The sequence below is a fragment of the Aedes aegypti genome, chromosome 2 (assembly GCF_002204515.2).
Source record: "Aedes aegypti strain LVP_AGWG chromosome 2, AaegL5.0 Primary Assembly, whole genome shotgun sequence".
NCBI classification, from domain to species: Eukaryota; Metazoa; Arthropoda; class Insecta; order Diptera; family Culicidae; genus Aedes; species Aedes aegypti.
In genome coordinates, this window is record NC_035108.1 from 66,244,983 (window position 1) to 66,261,829 (window position 16,847).

The 16,847-nt window shown below is 36.4% G+C and overlaps 2 protein-coding genes across 2 annotated transcripts in view; one reads left to right on the plus strand and one right to left on the minus strand.

Moving 5' to 3' along the window:
* Nucleotides 1-16,847, minus strand: part of LOC5567128 (DNA polymerase theta) — an 86,668-nt gene that overhangs the window by 36,435 nt on the left and 33,386 nt on the right. The window lies entirely within an intron of this gene.
* Nucleotides 2,833-4,644, plus strand: LOC23687462. Its single transcript, XM_021841102.1, has one exon. The coding sequence runs from the start codon at nucleotides 2,930-2,932 to the stop codon at nucleotides 3,365-3,367; it is 438 nt and encodes a 145-aa protein (XP_021696794.1). The 5' UTR covers nucleotides 2,833-2,929; the 3' UTR covers nucleotides 3,368-4,644.

Consider the following 16,847-nt stretch of genomic DNA (forward strand, 5'->3'; position numbering starts at 1 on the left):
TACACGATGATCTTAAACTCTTGATCCGTCTTAAAAACGTGAGGAGAAGGCAATTTCAACGCACTCGTGATCCTGCTATGAAAATTATAGGACAGGATTTGCAGAAAGAAATCAAGAAACGTTTTGCAGATTTAAGAAACAAAAATTTTGAAAATAAAATTTCTCAATTGGACCCTGGCTCTAAGCCCTTTTGGAAATTATCTAAAATCTTGAAAAAACCTCAGAAGCCAATACCGGCATTGAAAGAGGAAAACAAATTATTACTAACTAATTGCGAAAAAGCTCAAAAACTTGCTATGCAGTTTGAAAGTGCGCACAATTTAAATTTAAGACTTACTAGTCCAATTGAAATTCAAGTTACTAAGGACTTCGAAAACATTCTCAATCAAGAAAACGTTTTCGAAAATGCCTGGGAGACTGATATGGAAGAAGTGAGAACTATTATTAAAAAATTCAAAAATATGAAAGCTCCTGGCGATGATGGAATTTTCTACATCCTCATCAAAAAACTTCTAGAAAGCAGCTTATCATTTTTAATTGATATATTCAACAAATGTTTTCAATTAGCATATTTTCAAGACAAATGGAAAAATGCTAAGGTTGTTCCAATTTTAAAACCAGACAAAAATCCTGCAGAAGCTACTAGCTATCGTCCAATTAGTTTGCTTTCCTCCATCAGTAAACTTTTTGAAAAGGTTATTTTGATCAGAATGATGGCCCACATCAACGAAAATTCAATTTTTGCCAATGAACAGTTCGGATTCCGCCATGGACATTCGACCACTCATCAACTTTAACGTGTAACGTGTAACAAATTTGATCCGTTCCAACAAAACTAGAAGGCTACTCTACTGGTCTTGCTCTTCTAGACATAGAAAAAGCTTTCGACAGTGTTTGGCATGAAGGTTTGATTGTAAAATTGAAAAACTTTAATTTTCCAACTTACATTGTTAGAATAATTCAAAGTTATCTGTCAAATCGTACACTTCAGGTTAATTATCAGAACTCCAGATCTGAAAGACTTCCTGTAAGAGCTGGTGTTCCCCAAGGCAGCATTTTGGGACCAATATTATACAATATTTTCACATCTGACTTACCTGAGTTACCTCAGGGATGTCAAAAATCTTTGTTTGCGGATGACACAGGCCTCTCCGCCAAAGGACGAAGCCTGCGTGTCATCTGTAGTCGATTGCAAAAAAGTTTGGACATTTTTTCTTCATACTTGCAGAAATAGAAGATTTCTCCTAATGCTTCCAAAACTCAACTAATAATATTCCCACATAAACCAAAAGCTCTTTATTTGAAACCTTCAAGTAGACATGTTGTCACGATGAGAGGGGTTCCAATAAATTGGTCAGATGAAGTTAAGTTTCTAGGGCTCATGCTAGATAAAAATTTAACTTTCAAAAATCACATTGAGGGCATTCAAGCCAAATGTAATAAATATGTAAAATGTCTCTATCCCCTTATTAATAGAAAATCAAAACTTTGTCTTAAGAACAAGCTTTTAATATTCAAACAAATTTTCAGGCCAGCCATGTTGTATGCTGTACCAATATGGACTAGCTGTTGTAATACCAGGAAGAAAGCTCTGCAGAGAATTCAAAATAAAATTTTGAAAATGATTCTGAGGCTTCCTCCCTGGTATAGTACCAATGAGTTACATATAATATCCAATGTTGAAACATTGGAACAAATGTCAAATACAATCATTAATAATTTCAGGCAAAAATCGTTACAATCTTCTGTTGCCACGATTAATGCGTTATATGTTTAGGTTAAGTTAGGTTAAGTATATTGAAAACGTTTTTTTTTTCTCTTATAAGCAGGTGAAATCAACTCACCTGTAAAAAATCTGAACTGCTACGGCAAATGAAATGTAATATGTTGTCAACAAAATGTTAATAAAATCTTAGATTTGTTTTACCAAATTAGGATGATAGTGTTGTCTAATAACACAGAACACCTAGATATAAGAAATAATGAATGTAATGTTTGGAATGATACTAATAAAAGAATTAAAAAAAATCGAATGTTCAAATTGCGGGGGCAACCAAGTCTAACTTTTGGGTTCGCCCTTCGCGTAGGCGAGTCGTCGAGGCTCGTACTAGGCAAATGAAAGATAACGTTTTTCGTTTCCGGAATTCTCCAGGCATGATCTCCAACAATGCTCATTTTTCAGTCAACAATCGCTTGCTTGAGAATCATAACCATCAGGTAAATTATAATCATGCTCATTCACAAGCTGATTTTCTCCCGTCGGGTATCCGTTCGAGTCTCTTAATTTCGAATGGCAAACCGCGCGACGATTGAAAGGTTAAAAACGTAATTGATCAGAAAGATAAAAAAGATTTTTCTGTTGATAAAATATAGTTTCATATACAAAACTATACTATATACGTCAAAATTCACACATTTTTAAGGTTATCTTAGAAATTAGTAATTGCATCGTTATCATTGCAATGCATTGTTATCAGCTTTCGATACGGCCGCCGGGAGAATGTCTTTTGTTCAAGTATTGGCTAGCTAGAAGTGGCTCGAAATTTATGTTGAAATATTTTTCATCCCATAACACCCTATATTATGATATAAGAGGTCACACAAATTTTAAAATAATTGAAAACTATAAGTGTTAGGAATATGAATAAAAACGGTACAACGGAGCGGTACGTAGCTTCGATTAATCAACCGAGTTCAATTGAGCCAATTTATTCTATCAACCAAAATCCGACAAGTTGATAGGCAGACACCAGCACCAGCGCAGTACCAACACTATTTATAATTACAAGTGCATGCACTTTCGCAACCTCACACACCATATCAGCTATATAATTCCTATTTTTAGTAGTGTGCTGATTGTACCGTACAGAGTCGCGCTCCCGAAGTCGCTGTGGAACCAGCAGAAAGAAACTAGCAAACACCAAATAGGATGGATCCGTTACTGTCACACAAACAGCAGAAGGCAGCGGACATTCGGGATGCCATACGGGAGTATCACGCCGCACGTAATCCATGGGGTCCGGACCATCGGGCACATGCCGTGTTCCTGGGAGTCCAGCGGAACAACGCCAGACGAGGTTTCGATGACGAAGACGACGATGACGAAAAAGGGTGGTGCTGGTATTTGGGGTGGTTGCTGATATTGACGATCGCCTGTGTAGCGGTTTGGTACACCTGGATGAGAGCTGTTAGCAGTGCACAAAAGTTGGCCATCGATTTTCCTGCAATGGGGTCCATCGGAGGAACGCAATGTCACGGATCGCCCGGAAATTCTACGTTCATTCAAGTGGCCAACTGCACGCTCATCGAATCGGTATCGTTTGCAAAAGGGCTTGGTCTAGTGCTTCAGAGCAGCTACGACGATTGATTAACGTGCCCATCGATGTTGGTTGTGAAAAGACTGTATGTAAACGAAAGTAAATGTAAGTTAAATATTAGTTTTGTAAGTTGAGAACCTAAATTGTCCCTGAGATTAAATTCTACGTGCCGTGACACATTCATGGATTGCATTTCAATAGACCGATGAGTAGGTACACGTTAAGCTTCAACAGACAATAAATAATATGTAATTTAGCTATCAGTTTCTATACTCTCTTACAACATACCCTCAACGAAATTGTCTTACCATGTGTTGGTTATCATGTAGGTAAACAAATTTCATAGAAATCATTCGGTCTGTTTTGCTGCCTCCAGTCGCAGTGATCCTCTCGCAGTAAGCAGGGAAACACCGAGAATGGAACCACTTCTATCTCGCAAGGATCAGCGGGCCAAGGACATTCGCGACGCTATTAAGGAGTACAACACCTTTCAAAGCTCTTGGAGTTCCGAATATCGAGCACAAGCAGTTTACCAGGGTGTGCTACGAAATAACGCCCGGCAACAAGGGGGCTTCTATTTTGAAGACGATGACCAAAGAAGATGTTGCTGTTGCCGTTTGGGATGTTTCGGATGGCTGCTCTTGCTTGTGGCTGCCTGTGGAGCTGTATGGTACACTTGGGCGAGAGTAGCTGACGATGGGCAAAAGATGGCAATGAATTTTCCGATATTGGCGGGAACATGTGAGAGAGCAGCGGCGTTTTCGTTCTTCCAAATGGCCAATTGTACGCTGATCCGGTTGGGGTCGTTTATTGAAAATCTGGCTCAAGTGTTGCAGACTTAGCGTCTAATGTACCTACAGTTGTGTTAATAGTCGTAAACGGCGATTTTCATACAAAATTCTCAACTTCTGTAATTTGAGTTTTTCTCCAAAGCCAAAGCTTTTGAAACAAACTATTATTATTTATTACATTATGTGAAATCGGTGATTATCTTTTTAACGAGTGTTACGAAAAAAATGTGATAAAGAACTTGAGCATATTTGTAGTTTTCAGTCAATATTTCAAACTTATTACTTATACGGAAACAAAGTTGCAACATGTCAAAGTTGAGCATTTTGTATGAAAACCGGCTTTCACTACTATCATTCTGAACATAACTATGTGTTATTGGTGTTTTACTGGGATGAGTCAATAGTTCACTTGAGTGTCTTTGTAGGCTAGCCGACCATACATATTATGCATTACTGAGCAACGCTTTTTGTTGCTTTTGAGCTTATCTTGTTTATAATCTGTATTTGTTTTTAATAAAAATGTACCATTATCAAACCTGTTTCGACCTATCCATTTATTTTGTGAACAAGCGTATAATAAAAAGGGGCAAGATGATTCAGAGGTGTGTGATACTGAATGAACATTGTCATAGATCTTGTCTTCCAACCCTGTTATGATTGTTGACAATCAAAAGCCTGTTGAAAGAACTCCGAGAATGTAACATCGGATCGGACATCAAACGATCTAGTAGGCATGGCACAACTTCGACGCCTCACTCCTATAGTAATGTCAGAATGGAATGCAAGGTTCTTCGTGGTGCTCCCGCTTGCCAACAACGATTCTGAGCTTCACATTTGGCGATCCTGCCAGGAGTTTTAAATAAATTTTCGTTTTTCCTGGAGAGCCTGAATTCGATAGCAAGCGGGTGTGTCCACTAGGAAATGTGTTTGTGTCGAGTGCTTCTTAAACCGCGTGTGAAAATATGTATTCAGAGTGATTGTGGAGTGAAGTTTGAATCTGATAAAAAGGCATCTGTAAGTAAACAACAATGTGGTATTTTCTATGAATAATAGAAAACTGATTGAAGAGGAAATATGACATTAATATGCATTAGCCGCTTCACTACTCGCTGAAGCAGCAATGTTTCTCTCTGTTCTTGTTGTTGCTCTTATTGAACACCAGCATCACCTCAACTATTTGAGTTGCGCGATGCAGGCTTTGAAGTGAATATTTTGTTTTGCATTTGAATTCAAACAGATTGCTTCGATGGAAATATTTGAATGTAATAGAAAGTGTTTCATCTATTTTATCCGATTCAAAGATTATGATCATTTCGAGCTGATTCATCTAAGTTATGAAGTGCGTATTTTGCTTTTATCAGAGACCTATTTTCTGTATAGGTTGAACGGAAAAAAGAATAACGTTAGGAACTGAACTATTTTTTTTTGCAGAAGTCAATTGAACATATCCGTACAAAACGTGTATAAAAAAATATCGTATAATTAAGTATAATTTGTAAAATAATGTGATTTTGCAAAAGAGAAGTGAAGTGTTAAAGTTATTAGTGGTTTTCATGAATATTAATCAATTTGTATAACTTATCAATTAGTAATTTCAATCGAAAAAAAAACTCCCGTAACATTTATCAACTGTGAAAATTTCTATATAAATAATAATAAAACTTCGCTTTGGTTGTATGTGATCATTTCATCGTTTCTTCTGTGAAGATACACACATTTCTATATCTTATCCAGTGCTGGGAATGGTAATAGTAGTAGGCTTGAATTTTCGCGAAAATCACGTGGCTCTCCAGTACAGTAGTTCAAAAACGTGAATCTCATCAAGTAGCCTATGTTGGGTGCACGAATTTTCTAAATCATGAGTGTCATTGAAGGCTCTAAATGCGGGAAATGCAGCGGGAAATAAAACATTTTTCTACAGTAATTCTGGGTTGCCCTTAGCAACGGGTGTTTTGCTATTTTCAAGGCTTATTGCCTACAGAAGCGATGGGCGTGAGTTTCACTGGCTTCGCTGACTGTGATTGGTTTTGCTTGGCTACTGTAGAGTGAATTTCAAGATTTTTCCCAACCCTGATCTTATCTCTCCTGCTTTCAAATAAAAACAAAATAATTTCAATAAAATAAAATAGAGTGAAAAATGAATGTAAGTGTGTGCAAATATTCCTAACCATGGGCGATTTTGAATTGGTGTTCCAAAAGTAGATTTCTCGTTCCAATTAATCGATTTTTTGATGTTGAAACAACATGAAATCCTAATACAAGGGATTTGATCTTATTTTGAGTCGTGGTTCTTGTAAATTTGCTTACGAGTGAATTGAATACAATCGATACAAAGGACGAATCGAATTTTAATCGATTCAGTATAATCGAGGTTTTGGTCAAATTTGACCTATAATGCACATGATTGTTTTCTTTCCTATTTGCTTCAGTACATTGTGTATCCCGTAATGTTTAACGAACAAGTTAAGTGTGAAGCAGGTTTACTGAATCGGTGAAATTTGTGAATTTTGTGTCGATAACCGGTGAGATCCAAACTATTCAAATCTACTTAATTCATTATTATTTCTAAATAAATGCCATGTTAAAAAAAAAATAATAACATGTTTGAAAAAAATATCCTTAACGCGACTGGTGGTTGCTATGAAAAAATGTCCTTAACGTGACTGGTGGTTACAATTAAAAAAATCTTATTGCCGCGATTGGTGGTTGCATTTGGTTTGGTATTTGGTTGTCTTTAACGCGACAGATGGTTGCAATGAATATGTTATTAACTCGACTGGTGGTCGCATACTTGTTCCTAGCAATCAATGTTATTGATATTGCTAGCGCGACTGGAGGTCGCATATTTGTTCTAAGCAATGGTGATGTATACTTACTACCGCGACTGGTGGTCGCATACTTGTTCATAGTAACTGCTATTGATGTTGTTAACTCGACTGGTGGTCGTATACTTGTTCCTAGCAAGTATTATTGATGTTGTAAGCTCGACTGGTGGTCGTATATTTGTTCTATGCAATGGTGGTGTACACTTGCTACCGCGACTGGTGGTCGTTTACTTGTTCGTAGTAACTGCTATTGATGTTGTTAACTCGACTGGTGGTCGTATACTTGTTCCTAGCAAGTATTATTGATGTTGTAAGCTCGACTGGTGGTCGTATATTTGTTCTATGCAATGGTGGTGTACACTTGCTACCGCGACTGGTGGTCGCATACTTGTTCATAGTAACTGCTATTGATGTTGTTAACTCGACTGGTGGTCGTATATTTGCTCTAAGTAATGGTGGTGTACATTTGCTATCGCGACTAGTGGTCACAATTTGGTTCCTAATAAAAGTGATGTTCACATGCATGCGCGACTGTATCTATAGAATAAGATATGTAAGCCCAATGATGGCTAGTAACTTAGTAGATATGTTATATCAAAACAAGTAACAACAGTCAAACAAGTCTTTGAGTGAGTATTTCCGTGAAAGTACGGTGGATTGAATGTACAACAAGATGAAAGTCAAACACTGATGCTACTCTTTTGAACGCATATATGTCAGTTTATTAATAGCAATATTTTGTCCAAAATTCATCTTAGATATGTCATTTCATATAATTAGCTTGCCGTTTCTAATGTATGGAACGACATTCAACCGATCAATAATTTCAACACCGTTCTGATTGCGTGGGTATCCTACAGCGGAAAAATGTTTCAAAGTCGCATGTACAAGTGAACAGTTGAAATATGAAACAGTATACATCGGTGATGTTCTTAGCGATGTGAAAGATATATCCTGAATTCCTAAAAGCTTTCGTGATGACGAAAACGATGTGGAAACTCATCACTTTAATTTTTTTTTTCCTGAGAAGAGAGAGGATGTGTGGTACTGAATGAACATTGTCATAGATCTTGTCTTCCAACCCTGTTATGATTGTTGACAATCAAAAGCCTGTTGAAAGAACTCCGAGAATGTAATATCGGATCGGACATCAAACGATCTAGTAGGCATGGCACAACTTCGACGCCTCACTCCTATAGTAATGTCAGAATGGAATGCAAGGTTCTTCGTGGTGCTCCCGCTTGCCAACAACGATTCTGAGCTTCACAAGAGGTAGAGTGTGCATCTCGGGACACAAAATCGCAGAATTTGAAAAAAATCGACAAACTTTCAAGGCTAAGTGGCCCGTCTTTTGTTTTGGCAGCCATGTTGGCTTTGCAGTTCACAATTCCAAAGTAATAAAAATCAGTTCTCATAATTGACATGGATTCGTGAAAGTATCACTAGGGAAAGTGTACCAGTTATGGCTATAGTGGTTTCCTATTTGGCCATATGTGTTTTCTCGAAAACTTTCACATCTATATAAATAAAAATGGAATGGTGTTCGTATGTCACGAAATGGGTCGGAAACGGATTAACGGATTTGAATGATTCTTGGTCCGATTTGTTCGTCAAGGGTTCCGACCTGTTTGTGTGTATACAAATCCCAAGATATTCACCGGAAAATTTGGAAAAACGAGAGGGCACGGAACTGTCATTATGTATGGGGTCGATTCATAGCATTTTTCAACAGCCTACTTGATGGCAAGACGAAGTTTGCCGGGACCACTAGGTTTGAATATTTTTGAATGTTTTAACATCAAGATTCATTTGACATCAAACTACTAAAACACACAGAATGATCAAAAATTTGAAAATTATCGAATTATCACGTATGGCGAAATAGGGAACCATTATTTCCATAACTGGTACACCTACCCTATATGAGTCTACATGCAGAGAGTATGCTAATATTTTCTCAGCTATGCCTGTACAAAACCGACTTTTTTCATTTCTACATGCAAATCGTTGGGTGAATTAGCAACAATCATCAATAACGCGTTCACGATGTGCTATATTCAGAAGGTGATATATTCCGAAAACTGACAGCTATTTGATGACGTCATTCCTATCCATCTCGAACAAATTTGTAAAAAAATGATCTAGTCCGGATGGTATATGGTACGATAGGAGAGACACCACATGTTCACAATCAAATTTGATAATCACACCTGAGAGAGAGGAGTCTTTTTGCCTTCTTTGACTTCTTAATTCAATGTTTAGGTTGTGCACAACGGTCAGATGAACTTATTTAGGTCAAAATTATAATCACTTCTTGTTGTTCACTATGCAAAAGGATAGGATTATATAATAATTAATAGCAGTTTGACAACACACAATTATATTTAGATATTCAACATTTCAAAATGTGAAATCATCGAAAAACACCTAGAAATTTTAATTATTTTTGCTTGTATTTTGACGGTTTTTCTTACTCTGTCCTTCGAATGTGCGGTTTTCCAGTGACAGTTGGGACAGGTTCCCTTGACTTTCGGGAGCTCGCAATCTAGGCCAGCTGTCTCCTCTCTCTCAGATTCATACCAGTAAAGAACTTGCCTTGTTAATTTTGTATGCCGTGAACTCGTACAAGTTTCAATGACGGCCTACTTCGCCTTAATTGAACTCGCTAAGGCATTAGAGCAGATGATCTCAAACTTTTTATAATCGTGGCGCCCTCAGCAATTTTCAGAAAATGGCGTGGCGTACCGGAATAAAAAAAACTGTAGATCCAAAATTTTAGACTTAAAAAAGTTATTTTTTTTTTTTCAAGTGATGACTTCAATTTGGACAAAACGTGACTGTAATTTGGAGTCAAAATATTACTGGAAAATTCAATATGATAATTGGCTTGCTCCACTTAGTACAAATTAAGAGATTCTGAGATATTTTTGAGATCACAAATCAATTTCATTGTCAATGTTAAATTTTGTAAAATAATATAATATGATGAAAACCGTCGAGTGGAGATAGGGAAGGCTCAGAAGACGATAGACAAAGGAATGACTCACGATTTTAAATCTGAGGTAGCAGAACATGTCTTTACAGAGTGTTATATTAACGACGGCGGATATCAAAATTATACGAAAGGTTTCTTCACCTTGGACATTGGATGTGGCTGAAAGTCTGGAAATTTGCAAACAGGTATCTACGACGCTACTCAACAGAGACCAAGGTAACGTCAGTACATGGCTTTTCAACTTGTTACCTCATTGTTCCCGTGATGTATCCAACAGCTTTTAAATTTAAAGATTCTATAAAAGAAGGAATGGAATTACGACTATACCTAGTTTTAATATATAGTGTGTGCATACGATGGATTTCTTCAAGTCGAGTCTAGTACACGACACTGAAGATGGCCTTACAGTTGAGGTCGAAATACGCATATCTGTCAAAGAATGCAAACTCTAATGGAATTAAATTCGGTTTTTCATTTATTTGTAGGTATTCCACTATACGGTTCGAAGATTTATTATCAAAAATATGATGAAAACCTGACTTAATCCACCGATGGTGAGACTGAACCCTTCTTACATTTCCATACAGGTTTGAGATAATTATTATTCACCATTCATTTGGAACCTTGTACCAGTACATTGTAATTCTAATGTACATAATTTTGTGACTATGTTCTATCTGCTCTAATAGTTTAATGGTTTGCGAGAAAGTCCTGGCAGATATCAAACTTTATTACTTTTCATACGCTTTTTATCATATTTTAAGAGGGTCTATAAACCCATGTTGCCATCCTGTAAAATAATATCGAAAAATGAAAAATTGATATCCTAAAATGATTTTGCCAACGATTTTTTTAAGATTTATGTGCAGATTTAAATTTAAAAAAGGGGAATTTTAGAGATTTTTGAAAAAAAATATCTCTGTAATTTATAATTCGATTGCAGTATGATTGTGAATGATGTCAGAGTTTTCAATCGATGAAAAAAAGCTTAAATCGGATTAAAAATAGCTGAAAAATTGATCAAAATGTAAAAAAATGAATTTTTTAGAAAAAAAAAATTCCAGTACCTTAGAAAATTCTTCCATTGATATCTCAGTAACTAGTAATCAGATTTCAATGAACATTTGAAGGCTTATGATTGAATGTCAGAGTCATTAGTTCATTAGTCGATAAAAGAACTTAAATCGGTTCAAAAATGGCTGAGAAATTTTTTTTGTCAGTAGCGATAGGGGTAGTACTGGCACTTTTAATCTGCCCTAAGCTCCTTCCCAGCATTTGCTTTTATAAGCCTCTATTGCGTTCATCACACAGACGTTCTTAAGCAATGTTGCTCAAATGGTCACTGTGTACCCTAGCAGCAATCAGCCCTTACCGTAGTTTTGCAGTCTAGTAGTTCAGACTACTATCAAACTATGATAAGGCCTGAAATGCTACTAGAGTGGTTAAAGTGAAGAACGAAATAGTTTTATTAAAAGGTTTTCATTCCCCATTTCATTTCATCACTCACTATCGTCACTTTTATTTTCGACACTATCACGTACAATCATCGATTATCACTCATCAACTTTATGTTTATATTCAGAGAAATGATTGCAAAATGTATTATGTCCTTTATTAAATTAGTAGAGTTCACATCATTATACATCATCATTATTATATTTTTAACAAAACTATCAGAATAACTTCCAATTTCATTTTCAAATTTTAATCACCATAGATTTTATTATAAAATCACTATTAGCACCCTCTCAATCACTAAATTAAATAACAACGAGTGTTACGCGCAGTTCCACCAAACACCCATTCTTATGTTGCATTATAAAACGATTGATCACACGTTAGCTTCGAAACTTAACAACCATTACTGATTAGTACAAAGTATGCTACAGCTCGTGGTAAACGAACTGAACCATCAACAACCAGCACTGGTTTATAAGTAATTAATGAGCCCTGGCGGTCCCTCCGTTCGAAGAGGACCTGATAATATGCTGAAATATATTAACAGATCCTTCGCCTGAATGCAGCCGTTCCATGATAAATCATGAACCGTTAGAGATGTGCCAAAGTATTGGGAAGGTGATATGTTTCACAGACGGGTATTATTATGGTGCACCTTCTACTTTGGCACCGTCAAACCCTGTGATCGTGGCCAGGGAATTCTAGTTTATTTCGTTATTCTTGTAGTTGAAAGTATTTATCGGTCATTACATTCATATGTCCTTAAAGAAATGAGTTCAACAATTTATCGAAATTAGCATTGATCGATCTCAGCGTCTTACTTTCCATAGTCATTATTATAGTGAATATTTAATAGTTAAGTCGCTTTAGGCTTGTATTATAGTCACCTACAAGATTCACTTTTCGGTGGCAAATGCAATGCTTCACAACGCCTACTTCCTACTTGTAAATTTTGCGAAAATGAAACTGGAATTGATTGTTTATACCTGGGAGGTACGTCACAGTGAGCCGTGATTCCACTGTCACGAACTGTCACTGTGAGCCCATATCTCGTACATTGGACTAACATGGAAAAAGCGCGTAACTGATAAAAATACATTTTCGCATTTCATCAAAAGTGACAAAAATCGAATGAAAATCAATTCATGCACATAATGCAAGTAATGTCACGTGAGCACCTTTCAATCTGATTGAATATAAAGCATTGAAAAATGCATCGTTTTACTTTTTCCAATGAAAATGAATATTTAGTGCATAGAAAACTGTGGCCCTTTTTCCATGTTTGTCAGAAAAGATCGAAAGTACACAACAAAAGAAAACTAGCGATTTTCCATAAGCCTGCCTTGATTGTTGTTGGCAAGCTGGAGTTATCTTGCAGTTCAAACAAACGATGTTTTATATTTTGTGTGTAGTATCTGCGCCTCCCTCCAAGGTTTATACCATTGTTACAAAATAGGTATTCCTTGTTATGGCAATGTGGAAACCACATTAAACTAAGATTGTCGCCACTTATTTCTACTCAGTGAATCTACTAGTCATTTTCCTCAGTGTAATCTTCCGTACGTCGAATATGATAAGAATGTTTCTAGCTAGCTACTAGTAAGAGTGGTTACGGATCATTCTGGTTGACAAAACGCAAACTGATCGTCGCCAATAGTATTACAATACTAGTTGAAACGCGCATTTTTGTGAAAGAATTTAGTGATTCTATTCAATCGTTTATGAGATATGACCATTTCGATTGAAAAAAAAATAGTTATTTATGCAACAAGTTGCAAAAGGATGATTTTTTCAGCACGAGTTGTACATTTATCCAACGAGGCTCGCCGAGTTGGATAAATACAACGAGTACTGAAAAAATCGAGTTTTGCAACGAGTTGCATACAACATTTTTTGCTATTACGAAAAACTTCGTTTAAGCTGGATCATTTCCAAAAGCACAAACAACCATTTCGACAGACACCACGTGGGTATACAATACATCCACGCGTAGCACCATTTCAGTATTTTTCAATCGCGTAGGCTGCGAATATACGTATCTACGAATGTCACAAATGTTCTCGTTCACAGACCTATATTTCCTATGGGGCTTTGCATGAAAATGTATCTCTCCCTTTCACTCTTCCATGGAATTCGTAAACAACAAGGCCAGTAAATGTCAAAATCCCATACAAAATCAAAACAATGCAGAGGCCTATTGGAGGACAGGACATGTAAGACGACGCGTACAGTAACGGATTCTGTTGCCACCTCTACAAATTCTGGACGATCCGTTCCCAAACTAGTATGAAAGAGTGAGAAAATGCAGTTCGCCGGTAACGGATTTTTCTCGGTATCCATGCAAGATACCATCTGCATCGGAAGTAGTGCATATCCGGATGCGAATCGAATGCGTCACTTCCGATGTTAGGTATTTCGCATAGATTCTGAGAAAAATCCAACTTCGGCGAGAAACCGATTCTAACTTTCTATCGCGCCGACAATATCACCAGTCTTGTATCTGTATCGCACATCAGCTATAGAATCAGATGCTAAGGCGAAGTAGACTGGAATATTTGGCTGACGCCTCACAAACAGTACTGAAAAGTGCTACTTTTCAGCACCGAAAACAGTGCTGAAAAGTAGCACTTTTCAGCATTGTTTTTTTTGGTAGGAAAAGCAGGCCATTATGTAGTGCAAATTGTCAATGAAAAGTTGATTAATTTGCAACGGAATCGCAAAAACATATTTTTTAAACGTCAATATCTCAAAAGGGGGAGAAAATGTGGATGCAATAGGCACAGGTATAATTTAGAGGTTCAAATGGTATATTGTATCTTTGGAGGTTTTTGGAGGATTTACAGTATAATTTTGATGTGAAAACGAACATTTTTTTAATGAAAATTCATGATTTTAGTTAGATAATTATAAATTAATAATAATTAAAAATACTTCAATACCGCGCATATTCTCAAATATAAACTCTGAGGCTTTCTAAAAAACTCCTGCTGAAGTGAATCAAAAGTGCCAAGAAGAGGAATCGACTCCCCACATTTCTTTGAAGAAGGATGCATGATTTCATGAGTGATTTAATGAAAACGATAAATTCTCTGAAACATTTCTGTATTATCGTGTTTTGTTTTGTGTGCCCCACAGGTGGGGCAAGTGAAAAGTTTATCGTTTTGAACAACAAATCCAAAAACTAACAGCTACATTCACGATTTCTATTACCTTTAACATTTGTTAAGGCGTCTCAATGAACAATAACGTAAGTAACATATATACAAAGAAAATTTTATTCTTGTTACTTCAATTTTCTTCTGTTCAGTTATGTTTGTTGAAATGATTCGACAACATTATAACTGCAACATTCCAAATGTTAGTTTTTACATCATGGGACAGCAATTGCATTTCTGATCTGTAGATTTTCCACCGCTCGTTATTTGTTTTTAAGGATATGACGTCGGATAACTGTTAAAAAAAATCAAACGGAATCCTTCAATAAAGTATTTAGAAACTTTTTTATGTGGATACACCTATACCCCATTTATATGTTTTGAACTAGCTGACATTCCACGAGATTTTCGTGCGTTGTCTTATATTGGAACTTTCCAATCAACGTCTTCCTTTTAATCGGCTGTCCGAAGTAAACATATTAATATCGTAATATTTGGCAACCTTATTTTTAGAGAAATTCCATGATTTGGCCATGATAATAGCTTTTAACGCTTTTAGTATAGTGCTTCTTGAATTATAAGCACGTTCTGTTATTCTATGATAATTGCGAACCTTGTGTACTTATAGCTACCTAGAGAAAAAACACAAATTCAATCTCTAATGAGAAACTTTTCACTTGCCCCACGTGTTTGGAAAATTGACGGTGTTTCAATTTAGTTATTTTTAGGTCTATGTCGAATTAATTCTAAAACTTTTTTTTATTGCAGTTTAAAACTGTCAAAGGGGACAACTTAGAAGTGGTACAGAATATTTTTTTCCGCAACTTTTTTCTACTGAAAATATTAAAATAAGATTGCACGCCGCCAACTTGTTACGGAGTACCAGTTAACACGTTAACAATCTTTTGCTCTATTATGCAATAATGATTGAAAAATCTCAGGAATCTCTTACCTACCGTAATGTTCTGAATGGCTTCAACGGTTTACACGTGATTTTGAAACATTAATTCACATATTCAGTAAAATATACACATTATTTTCACTTATCCCATTTACCCACTTGCCCCGCGGTACCTTACCTTTATTTTTGTAATTAAAAAAAAACATTGAATGGTTCGCCATTGTAAGTGTCGGCATAAGGGTGTTCTATGATGGGCCAGCCATTCGAGTTTATTTTTTCTTTTCATAAGCATTCGTCCTGACATCTCCAGGTTTCCAGGCGTTTAGCTATTTGTTCAAACAATTTTGAATTGTTCGTCACTTCAAGTGTCGATATTATTTTCTTCTAATATAATATGTATAAGCATGTTTATATCTCACAAATAATTGTTTATCAAGGTCTAATCACTTATCAAAGTGAATCCTATTACCCAACGAATCTTCTCATTAACAAACATCCCTCCCAGTAATCCACAAAGGTTGCAGAGGTAAACACGATCTCCAAATTGCAAAGGTTACATACTAACATTCCTTCCCTCAATCCCACCTAACTACAGGGGCGTGGCTGACGCCGTTATTGACCATGTATAAATAGAGGCCCTGAATTATGCACACTGAAGAAGTTTATGATCAATCCTAGCCGAACTTCTAGTTGGTTCTTTGTGCATCTTCACTGTCTTCGGTCAATCGCGGAATAGCAACCATTGATATGTGTAGTCAGTCTAAGCTAAGCTATTTATAGGTACACTGCCATTATACGCATAATTGTCTCAAAAGTTTTTGCGATAGTTTTTCATTCACTCGCGATTTTCGCGTCTGGTGGAACAAATCCGCGAAAATAGCGAAATCCGCGAGAATCGTAAAATTCGCGACTGTTGTAACAGCCCGCGATTGTAATAACAGCCCTTTTTTTCAAACATAAGTTCATTAAGTTTATGGTTGATGTGGTACATTAGAATCAACCGAGTAGGCGCTGTTCTGTTCTGTGAAGTAATTCGGTCAAGATGTCAAGAAGTACAGACGGAACCCACCACATATTGGCGACTAAGATGGGATACAAATCACAACCGATTATATTAGGTGGATGAAATAATATGTAATGGAGCGTCATCCTACCATTTTATTAGCAAGCTACCCGAGCAGAAGAAAATAACTACTGAATACCAAATTAAGGTATTCCATACCAGATAATTTCCAATACTTACAACCTGAATGAGGTATGAATGAGCCCTGCATAACAGGGTAAAATACCTCAAATAATACTTTCTGCATGTTCTACAAATACCAAGCTGATAATTAGATCAGGTATTGTAATACCTAAATAATACTTGATGGATTTTCATATAAAAGTGAATTTTTTCAATACT

Excerpts from the sequence above, each read along its gene's own strand:
- LOC23687462 (XM_021841102.1), top strand. The coding sequence starts at position 2,930 with ATGGATCCGTTACTGTCACACAAACAGCAGAAGGCAGCGGACATTCGG.